General features: G+C 43.0%; 1 protein-coding gene across 1 annotated transcript in view; it reads right to left on the bottom strand.

Moving 5' to 3' along the window:
- LOC126416607 (low-density lipoprotein receptor-related protein 1) overlaps positions 1–14830 on the bottom strand; it is a 772143-nt gene that overhangs the window by 312712 nt on the left and 444601 nt on the right. Inside the window, exons 9-11 of the mRNA XM_050084360.1 lie at positions 3381–3543; positions 401–626; positions 128–299 (exon numbers count right to left, since the gene is read on the bottom strand). Coding sequence (XP_049940317.1) covers positions 128–299; positions 401–626; positions 3381–3543 — 561 coding nt within the window. The remainder of the gene's footprint in view (positions 1–127; positions 300–400; positions 627–3380; positions 3544–14830) is intronic.

Genomic DNA, 14830 nt, shown 5'->3' with positions numbered 1-14830 from the left:
TGATTGCTTATTGTTAATTCCTATGATTACTGCCACTGTTAAGTTTTGTGATTTCAATGGCTAATCACTTCTGCAGCAAATTTGATGGTCTGGAAGCATATGTTGCACTAATATGAAGTATACTTACCAGATGGCTGTCGCTGTCGATGGTAAACATGAATAGTAAATGGTCTCCCGATATCTGAAAATGTCATTTCAGTCTCATGGGTAAATTTGTTTACACGTATTATGCTATAATTTCGCCAACTTGTAACAAAAAGGGAATTTTCAAAAACGGTCAGCCCATAAGCATTTTGTATCTGTGGAATAGGTAAGATGCCAAAATTAAGTACATCATCAGTAACAAATCATTGTAAAAGTCAGAAACACTATAATTACTGTCTGTAAACATGATCATTACCGGTGGGCCCCTTTTAACGATAACTCGGTTTGATCCATCATAATTAATTCTCTCTACGACGTCCAAATAAGTGTCTACCCAATAGACTTGCTGTGTTGGATAATCCACTGTGACTCCATAAGGGTACACAATCTTGTGAGTCACTAATTTTGTACGTTCTGATCCATCTAGCAAGCTACGTTCTAATGCAGCTGGTGAACCTCCCCATATTGTGAAGAACATATAGCTGAAAATTGAAAAAAAAAAAAAAATGTTAACAAGTTGTTTGTGGTGATTCACTATTATTATGATTAGACACAGCATTCCCTGACTAGTTCTGTCATCTGGAAGAGCTATGTTAATTCTGATGTGACAAGAAAATTGTTCAGGCAGAGGTTGTTTGGTTTCAAAAGATTGCTCTGCTTGCATTACTAAAAATCACATGAATGACATATTCTCAAAAACACAATGGTCATTAGCATTTTTGTAAAATGGGACTATGGTATTTGTGCACTACATTAGCAGATCTGTATGAGGCAAACTCAATGATATAACTTATTTGCATACTTGACAAGAAATCATGAAGTAAAAATACACTGAACATCAGGATTTTTCCGCTGGTGTTGCAACAGGTTGAATGCCGCATCATGCACACACTTAATGCAACTCTTCACAGTATGTCACACCACCAATGAAAGTGGTGCATGATATTAAAAACTCTCAACAGACAGTTATATTAATCATTTATTTTTACTACCCTTAGTGCATAGATATATATTATGAAATATTGTAGAATCTAACGCCCGGGTGTTTGTTCCACATTCATCTCATTTAGATCAGAGCTACAAGTACTGGAGCAGAGATAGTCCCAGACCGAATGTCTGTCTCTCTCTCTCTCTCTCTCTCTCTCTCTCTCTCTCTCTCTCTCTCTCAGACACACACACACACACACACACACACACACACACACACGTTTTGCCCCCATCCACAACTTGCAGCTCACATTTCTGCTCATGTCCCAAAATGATACTCTTGATCGCTAAGAAGTCTAAATTTTGGAGTCTATTTAACTCCTACTTCTCACTACTAGTGTAAACACTGTGCCCCTCTTTACAGGATTTGTATAAAAAGTATTGAGACTGAGATTGTGAATCAAAATTTATTGTAGATATCACTACAACCACTTAGCACTCTTCAATGTATGATCCTTGAGAGTCAGCAACCCATTGCATGCGAGATTTCCACATTTCAAATGCTGTCCTGAACACTGAGTCCGGGATGGCCTTCAAAGACATCACTGTGGCAGTTTGGACCTCCTCCAGGGTCCCATGATGGTGTCCTTTGAAGGAAGTTTTTAGTTTGGGGAACAAAAAAAAGTCTGGCGAGGCCACATTGGGACTGTAGGGGGGCTGGGGAATCGTTGGAATACCTTTCTTGGCATAGCTGTCCATCGTGAAGCAGGTATGACTCGGTGTGTTGTCATAATGCAGCTTCCAATCATCGGCAATGGCTGTCATCCTGTGATGGACCTTGGCTTCCAGTCTCTTGAGCACTTCACAATAAAAAGCACAATTGACAGTTTGGCCTTGGGGCTCAAGATGAACCATGCCCCTGACGTCGAAAAACACAATCAACGTGGCTTTCACCTACGATTTGCTCATGCAAGCCTTTTTTGGACATGGGGATGCTGCGGTGTGCCTTTCAGCACTCATGCATTTTGTTCCCGGGTCATACTGAAAAACCCAGGTTTTGTCTCTGATGATAACATTATCTAAAAATTCCGGATCAACTTCAAGGATATGGAGATTGTCTAGGCAGGCATCCACACGTGCTTGCTTTTAAACATCTGACAAAATCTTCTTGGTGCAGATCTTCCTCATCGACAATTCTTTGGTGATGATGATGTGCACTGTCATTTTATCAAGTCTGAGGGCATGTGCTATCATCCTGGCACTCATTCAACAGTCAGTGTTCAATAAAATGCGCACACAGTTGATGTTTTCATCAGTTTTGCTGGTTGGTGGGTGTCTGGAGCGTTCCTCATCCTCAAAGCTGTCCCGGCCCTCTTTAAAGCTCTTCACCCACCTGAAAACCTGGGCCTTTGACAGCCAACCATTGCCATAGGCTTGCCGACACATATCCAATGTTTCCGTACCCGATTTTCCTAGTTTCACAAAAAACTTGATGGCATAATGTTGCTCTATCTTTTGCTGCATGTTGTGCCACGACCGACAACTTTGCAATGTGTCTACTCAATGCATGATGCTGCTGAGACAAGAGCCCACAGGCGACTGGCACGCCATGCGTTTTCGGCCAGACACCCCCACCACCAATCCCCTCAGGTGAGTATGGGCAGCAAAGTACAGTCACGTTAGCAAAAAATCAGTCTCATTACTTTTTATACAAACCCTGTACTTCAAGTTATGCTTAACTGTCATGGGATCGTAACAAATGAAGTGCGAGTTCAAAATTTTTGTATCTTAGGCAGTTCCACATTCTTTTAGCTCTACATGATCATAAAAGTTCAAATGTCTGATGAGTACACAAACTCATTTCATACTTACATTTTAACACTTTATGCCAAAAAATGTATTTGAAAGCTCCAGATTTTTAACTGCTGTTCAGATTTTCCAGTAAATCATAACCGCAATGTGTTAAATGTCAAAATTGTTTGCAGATCGTTTCTATGGTCAATAATGCACAAATAATGGTGTAATCATACATAATTAAATGCCACAGAACACCCAAACATGCTGGTTCTATTTCATTAAGATGATGACATTTACGTTGTATCAGACAAGTTGTATCAGTCAATACTGAGCTTGCAATGGTTACACCCATATATCTTGATATGGCTAGAAGTCCTAGAATAATTTATTTTGTCATATTATCACAAGATCATGCAGGTTATGTTACAATATCATCTTCGCCATGTACAGGCAACACCTTGAAACATTAATCACAGATTTTGTATGGCATATTATAAAGTGGGGTAACATACCCTTTTGTGGGGTCAACTGCTATTCCTTTTGGCTTGCTCAGACTACTGTCAGTGATAACAGTGCAAATCTTAAGCATTGATGTGCATAAAAATATTATTTCACGAGAATCATCAACAAAGTACCAATTTCCAGAGACCCAGTCAAGTGCAAGGTGTGTTGTTGCTGAAAATAAATAAAAATGTTTACAAGAGACAATCCTGCATTTACTTACTATGGTTCACTTTAAGCATTGACAACAAACAAATTGTGAAATTAAATCAGCCAGCAATAAAAGCTTTGAAGTTCTAGGAAACACCAAATTCAAAGTTAAGAAAATACTTCATCTGCTGTGTGACAAGGTTTATTAGAATCATGCACAAGTCTGAAAATTACTCCACACTGAAAAATTTCTTTATGACATTTTAATTTACCAATTGATGGGAGGAAAAAAAAAAATTTCAGCAATATACTTAAAGTTTGGGTTTTTCTCGACAGGCAATGGGTTAATTTATAACGTTGCATGACTAAATTCAGTTGATATCCAGTTATTAAATACGGCTTCCCATGGTGTAAAAAGAGAGACAGGGAGGTCAGGAATTATCAAGAATTAAATTTTAATTTTTAACATATTTGCCACAACCGTTAAATTTCTCCTGATGGTGAAATACAAGTATTTTTGACAATGTCTGCTAGAATTTCAAAGTTTTCTTCCTCGCACCAACGGCTGCACTTCATAAATTGAACTATCAACAATGTTCATATTTTATATGAGGGGCGTTCAATAAGTAATGGGACACATTCTTTTCTTCGCCAATTTTGGTTGAAAAAACGCAGAATTTGCTGTCAGACAACACAGAATATTCCTGCTTCAGCCCCTATAGTTTCATGAAGTTCTGACAGGTGATGGCCTATATGTAGCCTTCAGAAAGGCGACTGTAACAGAAGTGTGTTCCAAGCAGAGGGCTGTCACCGAGTTTCTTTTGCTGGAAAATCAGAGCATTGCAGATATTCATAGGCACATGCAGAATGCCTACGGAGCCTCGGCAGTAGACAAAAACACAGTGAATCGTTGGGTGAGGCATTTGTTGTCTTCGCAACAATGTCGTGCAAACCTGTCTGGCCTCCCACGTGCTGACCGGCCACACACAGCTGAGACTCTTGCTATGTTGGAACATCTGAACACTCTCATTCAAGATGACTGGCAGATCAAAAACACCTCGTCGCATAACTGAACACCTCCATTGGCAGTACTGACACAACCAACCACCAGTGGGAGGTCTGTGCCCGCTGATTTCCTTGCCACCTAACGGAAGACCGGTTTGGCCGAATGAAGGGTGCACCCCTTGGGAAACAGTACAGGGATGATGGGGAGGTTATCGACACAGCAAGATGTTGACGCTGACATCGACCAGCAGAGTGGTAGCATGTCGGCAAACAGGCCCTCTCAGTAAAGTGGTGTAAGGCCATTGCATTGAACAGAGATCATGTTGGAAAATAAGGTTTTAAGCTGAAAGAGTGGGGGCAATACGGTATACTGGAATCCTGGATAAAACCAAACTGCTTTCAGAAAAAAATTGTTGCGTTACTTATTGGATGCCCCTCGCAGTTGTGAACAGAACAGTATTTGTTGCACACAGAAATAGAGGTCCACTCTTTTATTTATTTCATTTTACAAAGAAATGATTGATATTATACACTGAGGAATAATTACATTAGAGACTTAACCACAAGATCCTGCAGCCCTGATAACGGCACATTGCACTGTGGCATGGACTTGGTGAGACACTAAAGGATTTTCATCAATCATCTCTCACTAATTACCTAAAATCACAGGCGCTGGTTGCAGCTCAGTACTAGACACACCTATCATTCAAAAACTGGGCTCATTTCATATGAGAGCAATATATAGACGTCTCATGACATGTACCTTGACAGTTGCTGCCTTCTGTTGTAAATTTCTAGAATTATTTTGAGAGAAACGTTAGCAAATGTAACAGCTGCTGTTGCAAACGGCTGAGCCAGTATTATCGGATTGATGTAATTTCGTGCGTGTACTCGTTACGTTTTGCAGTTTGTTGTAATTCTGCTACAAATATGTCATGTTTGTTAAGTGAACAAGAAATTTTCAAAGTTTGAGAGGAAGAAATGTCTCAATAACTCATCTCGCTCTTTTTTTTATGGATAATGACACTTTCTTTCAAAATTATTTTAAAATTTGTAATCTATCAAAGAACTAAAATGAATATGAAAAATAAATCTTGAAGCTTGGTCTTTTTTAGTATGTATTACTCCTGGAGATATATCAATTACATATGTGCCAGTAATACTTTAAATAACAGCATAAATGAATGGTTTTTCTAGGTTTGATATTCTTCTATGTGTTAAGAGCTCAGTAAGATAGAGGTCAAGTAATCTGGGGCCCACACGAGCATAAATATGTTTGCAGAGCAATCCTCACGCCATTCTGCCACTGTTGGAGTGAGGAAGTGGTGTATTTTCTTTGCATATTACTGAATTGTGAGTCGTATCATTCACTGGCGAAGGGTAATGGGAAGTATATCATCCTACTGTAAACAACCTCTAGATAAGAATACCTTCACAATCTACCTAAATGGAACCTTGTTGGCAAGTGATATGTACTGCCTCTTGTTGTTGTTGACATTCTCAAGCCCTAGCTCCATTGAATACCAACATGCATCATGACTTACCAGAATAGCTCAACATTTTGCAGTGCTTCAAGTGCTCAATGTGAACCAAAAAAAAAAATCCTGTAAACAATTCCTTAGGCTGTTGTCAAGCCATTTCTCCACAACATCCTTTCTTCCAGGTGTGCTAGATCCACAAGGTATGCACGCCATCACCTCAGTGAAATTTGGAAGGTAGAAGAGAGATACTAGTGGCCGTAAAGCTGTGAGGGTAAGTTGTGAGTCATGGTTGGATAGCTCAGTTGGTAGAGCACTTGACCGTGAAAGGCAAATATTCCAGGTTTGACTTCCAGTTCATAACATAGTTTTAAGCTGACAGGAAGTTTAACTCAATGTTAATACTCCTAGCTCTTCCTGACTGCTGTGCCCTGGAAAGTGCACTGAGCTGTGGTACACATTCACTAGTATCATCATTCATCACTTGTTGAGCAGGGAACTAATGAGTAATTTACTGCATTGCTGTCCTTCTATCTGCTCTTACAGTCCACAATAGATAATGTGAGCTCTCTCTCATCACTATTTTGTTACACAAGGCATTTGATTCTGGAGACAGCAGTTTTCCTAATACCAATGTACTCATTTTCCACTTTCGATACAGTGTCATTTGTACACCAAAGTGCTTGCACTCCATAGTGGTGTCCTCTTGCCCATCTTGCACTTGACTGTCATGTGAAGAGTCAGCACATAGTCTGACAACAATCCAGTCATGTTGAAATGATCCTTTAGCCCAACCAACAAAGACCAAAAAATGTTAACCTGGGGAAAAAATTTGCATAGTTGCAAATTTTTGTGCATTGGTATAGGGGAGTGTCATCAACAACATACTAAAAATATTGAGCAGTGGGGTGTGAGAGTGGGGACTGTGCAAAGGTCATTTCTTTAGAGCAAAATGTTTCCCAGTACAAAATTCAACTACTTTAAATTTCCTACAGAAAAGGTCCTATTCTATTTTCTCTAGGTCTTTAAGTTTCCACACTGCAAGAGATGGAAACATCACAGATTATTAAAAATTGTATTATACTGGTATAAAATTGATGGTTATTGTTAAACTAGCCTTCTGCCTGTGGATTTGTTAGCACATGCATTCAACACACACACAAACTATGTGATCAAAAGTATCCAGACATCTGGCTGAAAATGACTTCCGCCGAAGTATCGGAGGAATACATGCAGCACATGAGTTCGCGACAAGTGCAGTAGCAGCAACACTCTTCACTGGAATGCGATTCTTCTTGTCACCTGCTGTTGTAGCAAACTCGATGTTATCGATGGTTTTATAAACTGTCTGTTTAGAACGGCTACGAATTCTCCTGTAAGGCATCGTGGCGGCGTTCAATGCAGTTGCCTGTGCAGTAGGCTACTTACAGGAGAATTCGTCGCCGTTCTAAACAGACAGTTTATAAAACCATCTAGAACATCCAGTTTGCTACAACAGCAGGTGACAAGAACAATCGCATTCCAGTGAAGAGTGTTGCTGCTACTGCACTTGTCGATGGACCTTATGTTTTCTGTGGTTGTAGACTTAATTTTAGTATTGACATTAATGATACTTTTTCACACGGTAATGGTTGGCTTACTGTAGCCATTGTACGTGGAGGTACAGGAGTACCTACTGTTCCTGGACTTGAAAGTCCAGTCATAGTACGGTCATAGTACTTGCACTGGATCCTGATGTAGTTTGGAATTCCTGTTTTATGGTCTGTGTGGCTTATGCTGGAATTCAATATGGTGTTGGCCCACCCTTAGTCTTGATTACAGCTTCCACTCTCGCAGGCATGCATTCAATCCGGTGCTGGAAGGTTTCTTGGGGAATGGTAGCCCATTCTTCATGGAGTGCTGCACTGAGGAGAGGTACTGATGTCACTTGGTGAGGCATGGAACGAAGTTGGCGTTCCAAAACATACCAAAGATGTTCTATAGGATTCAGGTCAGGACTCTGTGCAGGCCAGTCCATGTTATTGTCATGTAACCACTCCGCCACAGGCCGTGCATTATGAACAGGTGCTCAATCATGTTGAAAGATGCAGTCGCCATCCCCGAATTGCTCTTCAACAGTGGGAAGCAAGAAGGTGCTTAAAACATCAATGTAGCCCTGTGCTGTGATAGTGCCACACAAAACAACAAGGGGTGCAAGCCCCCTCCATGAAAAACACGACTACACCATAACACCACCGCCTCCAAATTTTACTGTTGGCACTACACACAATGGCAGATGATGTTCACTAGGCATTCACCATACCCACACCCTGCTACCGGATCACCACATTGTGTACCCTGATTCGTCACTTCATACAATGTTTTTCCACTGTTCAATCGTCCAATGTTTATGTTACTTACATCAAGTGAGGCATTGTTTGGCATTTACTGGCATGATGTGTGGCTTATGAGCAGTTGCTCGACCATGAAATCCAAGTTCTCTCACCTCCCGCCTAACGGTCATAGCACTTGCACTGGATCCTGATGCAGTTTGGAATTCCTGTATGATGGTCTGTATAGATGGCTGCCTATTACACATTACAACAGTTTTCAACTGTCGGTGGTCTCTGTCAGTCAACAGATGAGGTCGGCCTGTATGCTTTTGTGCTGTACATGTCCCTTCATGTTTCCACTTTACCATCACATCGGAAACAGTGGACCTAGGGATGTTTAGGAGTGTGTAAATCTCATGTACAGACATACGACACAAGTGACACCCAATCACCTGACTACATTCAGGGTCCATGAGTTCCACAGATCACCCCTTCCTGCTCTCTCATGATGTCTAATGATTACAGAGGTCGCTGATATGGAGTACCTGGCAGTAGGTCGCAGCACAATGCATCTAATATGAAAAACGTATGTGGTTTGGGGTGTCTGGATACTTTTGATCACATAGTGTATATTGAATATATCTTCCCCTGACCCTCTCTGTGTCCACATCTTCCTCCCTCTGTCTGAACACCCCATCCTCCCACCTCTAACTGGCTATCTCCTTCTCCGGAGCCTCTCTGTCTCTTTGTCTCCTCCTCTCCCTCTCTTTACCAATTTCCTTAACTCTCTGTCTCTGACCATATCCCCCCCCTCTCTCTTTCCATCTCTGCCTCCCTCTTCCTTTTCCATCAGACCATGACACCTCTACACCTTTCACTTGCCTCATGCATATCCCCTGCTCTTCCCTCTGTCCATTACCCCCTCCTCACTCTGTCCATCCCCTCCTCTGTACATCTCAAACTGTCCCCAGTCATCACCACATCTATCCTCTGCAATATACACTCCTGGAAATTGAAATAAGAACACCGTGAATTCATTGTCCCAGGAAGGGGAAACTTTATTGACACATTCCTGGGGTCAGATACATCACATGATCACACTGACAGAACCACAGGCACATAGACACAGGCAACAGAGCATGCACAATGTCGGCACTAGTACAGTGTATATCCACCTTTCACAGCAATGCAGGCTGCTATTCTCCCATGGAGACGATCGTAGAGATGCTGGATGTAGTCCTGTGGAACGGCTTGCCATGCCATTTCCACCTGGCGCCTCAGTTGGACCAGCGTTCGTGCTGGACGTGCAGACCGCATGAGACGACGCTTCATCCAGTCCCAAACATGCTCAATGGGGGACAGATCCGGAGATCTTGCTGGCCAGGGTAGTTGACTTACACCTTCTAGAGCACGTTGGGTGGCACGGGATACATGCGGACGTGCATTGTCCTGTTGGAACAGCAAGTTCCCTTGCCGGTCTAGGAATGGTAGAACGATGGGTTCGATGACGGTTTGGATGTACCGTGCACTATTCAGTGTCCCCTCGACGATCACCAGTGGTGTACGGCCAGTGTAGGAGATCGCTCCCCACACCATGATGCCGGGTGTTGGCCCTGTGTGCCTCGGTCGTATGCAGTCCTGATTGTGGCGCTCACCTGCACGGCGCCAAACACGCATACGACCATCATTGGCACCAAGGCAGAAGCGACTCTCATCGCTGAAGACGACACGTCTCCATTCGTCCCTCCATTCGCGCCTGTCGCGACACCACTGGAGGCGGGCTGCACGATGTTGGGGCGTGAGCGGAAGACGGCCTAACGGTGTGCGGGACCGTAGCCCAGCTTCATGGAAACGGTTGCGAATGGTCCTCGCCGATACCCCAGGAGCAACAGTGTCCCTAATTTGCTGGGACGTGGCGGTGCGGTCCCCTATGGCACTGCGTAGGATCCTACGGTCTTGGCGTGCATCCGTGCGTCGCTGCGGTCCGGTCCCAGGTCGACGGGCACGTGCACCTTCCGCCGACCACTGGCGACAACATCGATGTGCTGTGGAGACCTCACGCCCCACGTGTTGAGCAATTCTGCGGTACGTCCACCCGGCCTCCCGCATGCCCACTATACGCCCTCGCTCAAAGTCCGTCAACTGCACATACGGTTCACGTCCACACTGTCACGGCATGCTACCAGTGTTAAAGACTGCGACGGAGCTCCGTATGCCACGGCAAACTGGCTGACACTGACGGCGGCGGTGCACAAATGCTGCGCAGCTAGCGCCATTCGACGGCCAACACCGCGGTTCCTGGTGTGTCCGCTGTGCCGTGCGTGTGATCATTGCTTGTACAGCCCTCTCGCAGTGTCCGGAGCAAGTATGGTGGGTCTGACACACCGGTGTCAATGTGTTCTTTTTTCCATTTCCAGGAGTGTAGTTCAAAGAAGGACGGTACTACTTCCACAATATGTCTGACATGCAGAGCAGGCTACACATCGTGAGCTCGAAAATCATTTAACTGCCCCCTATTTACCGAGCACCGTGCAAAGCGGCTCAATAAAGCAGGCTGGTAGTACTCGAACACAACACACCTTTCATGTAGGGTAGCCTACATGTCAGGCCCGACATGCAGGTGCCTTGCAAAGCAGGTGATCTGGCAGACCGATACTGTTCCTATGCAACATGCCTGTCACGCAGGGCAACATATATACCAGGTGCTGGGAAAAAACTTGTTTTCAGCTGTATCTGCGTACTACTGGAGCCAGGAGGTTATGAACCCAATAGTGCTGATACTCATGAGGCCTACAGTTTCTGTGCCAAACTTGGTTGAAATCAATTCAGGAGCATGGGAGGAGATGCTAGACATACATACATACATACATACATAGAACCTGTTATACATGTGTAACAGATAAAGCAGGTTAAAAACAAATATTAGATATGTGTATCACATCTAAGTGGAGTAGAACTGTATTAGAGGATAAATTGTGTCCTGGGGATGTGATGGGGTTAGATGTGTGATGGAAAGTAGGTCACTAGACTGTGGTTATGCACTTCCCTCTTTCATATGTCTGCTAAATCATGTGCGAGCAGGCAACTCCTCATTCTCTCTACTGCACTGTATCACAAAAAGTTACTACAGGGTCTATTATGTGTTTCAAAAATTTAAACTGACCCTTCGGCAGCTCCCTTTATTAATCACCTGGTAACAGAATGTACAGACATGTCTGGATGTATTAATTTTCTACAAAATGGATACAGATATGAACCACTAATCATACAAATGCAAGAATATAACTTTGTGAAACACCTTGTAGTTGCTTTTTGTGATGTAGTGTGGTAGGGAGAATGGGGAACTACCTGCTCACTTGTCATTTTGCAGACCTACGAAGGAGGGAAGTGCATGACCACAATCCAGCAAATACCTTTCCTCTTGCTTCTAACCTCCACCTCGACTTTTCCACCCTAAAAACACAGTTTATCCCTAACAGTTCTTCTGTACTTAGATGTGATACAAATAACATTTGTTCTTAACTCACATTATTTAACATAACACATTATTTATACATCATTAAAACACTATTTTTAACAATCTGTGATTTTTCCATCCCCTGTAACATGCAAACTATTAGTCCTACAGAAAAAAGGACTAGGACCTTTTTTGTATGAAATTTAATGTAATCTAATTTGGTACTAAGAAACATTTTTGCTAGAAGTCGCAGTTTACAAGATAGACAAGAAAAACATAAAAAGTAACCTTTAAATCTAAAATCAAACATTGGAAAACCCAGGATGGAATATTACAATATTGTGAAAAGAATAGGTGCTTCTCACCATATACTGGAGACACTGAGTCGCAGATAGGCACAACAAAAAGACTGTCAGAAAGTGAGCTTTCAGCCAACAATTACTTCGTTGGAAACAGGCAATATAGACACACACACACACACACACACACACACACACACACACACACACACACACACACACACACAAATGACCACAGTCTCTGGCTGTTGCGGCCAGACTGGGAGCAGCAATGCATGATGGGAGAAGCAACTTGGTGGTGAGGGGGGAGGGATAGCAGGGTAGGGATGGGAGATGATCAAGTGTTGCTTGTGGGAGCATAGAGGCACGAGGTGGAGAGAGGGTAGGGCAGCTAGGTGCAGTTGGGAAGTTAGAAGAGGGCAGGGGTTGGAAAAGGAGAAAAGTAAAAAGACTGTGGGTGCGTTGGTGGAATATAGGGCTGTGTAGTGCTGGAATGGGAATAGGGAAGGGGCTAGATAGGAGGGTTATGGGAACATATGATATATTGCAGGGAGAGTTCCCACCTGTGCATTTCAGAAAAGCTGGTGTTGGTGGGGCAGATGAAGATGGCAGAGGCTGTGAAGCAGTCACTGAAATGAAGAATATCGTGTTGTTCGGCATGCTCAGCAACAGGGCTTTCCAGATTTTTATTGGCCACAGTTTGTTGGTGCCCATTAGTGTGGACAGATAACTAGTTGGTTGTCATGTCCACATAGAAAGCAGTACAGTGGTTGCAGCTTAGCATGTAGATAACATGACTGGTTTCACAGGTTGCCCTGCATATGATGGGACAGGTGATGTTTGTGACCAGACTGGAGTAGGTAGTGGTGGGAGGATGCATAGGACATGTCTTGCATTTAGGTCTATTACAGGGATATGAACCACGAGGCAGGGCTCTGGGAGCAGGGGTTGTGTGGGGAAGGATAAGGAAATTATGTAGGTTCAGTGGGCAGCGGAATACCACAATGGGTGAGGTGGAAAAGATAGTGGGTAGCACATTCCTCATTCTAGGGCATAATGATAGTCAAAAGGCAGAGAATGTCATTCAGTTGCTCCAGTCCTGGGTGGTAAAGAGTTGCAAATGGGATGCTCCTCTGTGTCTGGATGTTGGGACTTTGGGAGGTGGTGGGTGACTGGAGACAGAAGGCACAGGATGTGTTTTTGTACAAGATTAGGAGGGTAATTATGGTCTGTGAAGGCCTCAGTGAGACCCTCAGTATACTTCGAGAGAACCACTCGCCACTACATATGCGATGGCCATGAGTGGGTAGGCTGTATGGAAGGGATGTCTTGCTATGGAATTGGTTATAGCTGTCAGAATGGAGGTATTGAGATTTGATGTGGGCAGAGGCACCGATGTAGCCATCCTTGAGGTGGAGGTCAATATCAAGGAAGGTGGCTTGTTGGGTTGAACAGGATCAGGTGAAGTGAGCGGAGGAGAAGGTGTTGAGGTTCTGGAGGAATGTGGATACGGTGTCCTCACCCTCAATCCAGATCATGAAGATGTCATCATTGCTTCTGAACCAGATGAGGTGTTTGGGATTCTGGTTGTATAGGAAGGATTCCTCTAGATGACTCATGAATAGGTTAGCATAAGATAGTGCCATGAGGGTCCCCATGGCCATACCCCAGATTTGTTTGTAGATAATTCCTTCAACCACAAAAGAAAATGGTATAATAGGAGAATGATTGTTATGAATAGGAGGATAGGGCACAGAGTGTGTTACTGTGAACAGTTCAGTGATAGAGTTGTTGTTATCAGAATCAACAACAAGCGAACACTGACAACAGTTCTGGTATACATGCCGATGTCACAAGCTGAAGATGAAGAGGGAGAGAAAGTGCATGAGGATGTTGAAAGGGTGATACAGTATGTAAAGGGAGGTGAAAATCTAATAGTTATGGGGACTGGAATGCAGGTGTAGGAGAAGGAGCAGAAGAAAGGGTTACAGGAGACAAGTAATGAGAGAGAAGAAATATTAATTGACTTCTGTAATAATTTTCAGTTAGTAATAGCGAATACTCTGTTCAAGAATCACAAGAGGAGGAGGTGTACTTGGAAAATGCCAGGTGATAAAGGAAGATTTCAGTTAGATTACATCATGGTCAGACAGATTCCGAAATCAAATACTGGAATGTAAGGCATACCTGGGAGCACATACAGACTCAGATCACAATGTAGTGGTGATGAAGAACAGGCTGAAGTTTAAGAGATTAGGCAGGAAGAATCAATATGCAAAGAAATGGGATACGGAAGTACTAAGGAATGATGAGACATGCTTGAAGTTCTCTTTAGGCTATAGATACAGCAATAAGGATTAACTCAGTACACGGTACAGTTGAAGAGGAATGGACATCTCTAAAATGGGCAATCGCAGAAGTTGGAAAGAAAAACAGGTACAAAGAAGGTAACTGCGAAGAAATCATGGGCAACCGAAGAAATACTTCGTTGATCAATGAAAGAAGGAAGTATAAAAATGTTCAGGGAAATTCGGGAATACATAAATACAAGTCACTGAGGAACAAAATAAATAGGAAGTGCAGGAAAGCTATGACGAAATGGCTGCATGAAAAAGGTGAAGAAATTGAAAGAGAAATGATTGCTGGAGGGACTGACTCAGCATGTAGGGAAGTCAAAATAACCTTTGGTGAAATAAAAAGCAAGGGTGGTAACATTAAGAGTGCAATGGAAATTCCACTGTTAAATGCAGAGGAGAAAGT

The sequence above is a fragment of the Schistocerca serialis genome, chromosome 8, assembly GCF_023864345.2.
Source record: "Schistocerca serialis cubense isolate TAMUIC-IGC-003099 chromosome 8, iqSchSeri2.2, whole genome shotgun sequence".
Lineage (NCBI taxonomy): Eukaryota > Metazoa > Arthropoda > Insecta > Orthoptera > Acrididae > Schistocerca > Schistocerca serialis.
This window is presented reverse-complemented; position numbering and strand designations above follow the sequence as displayed.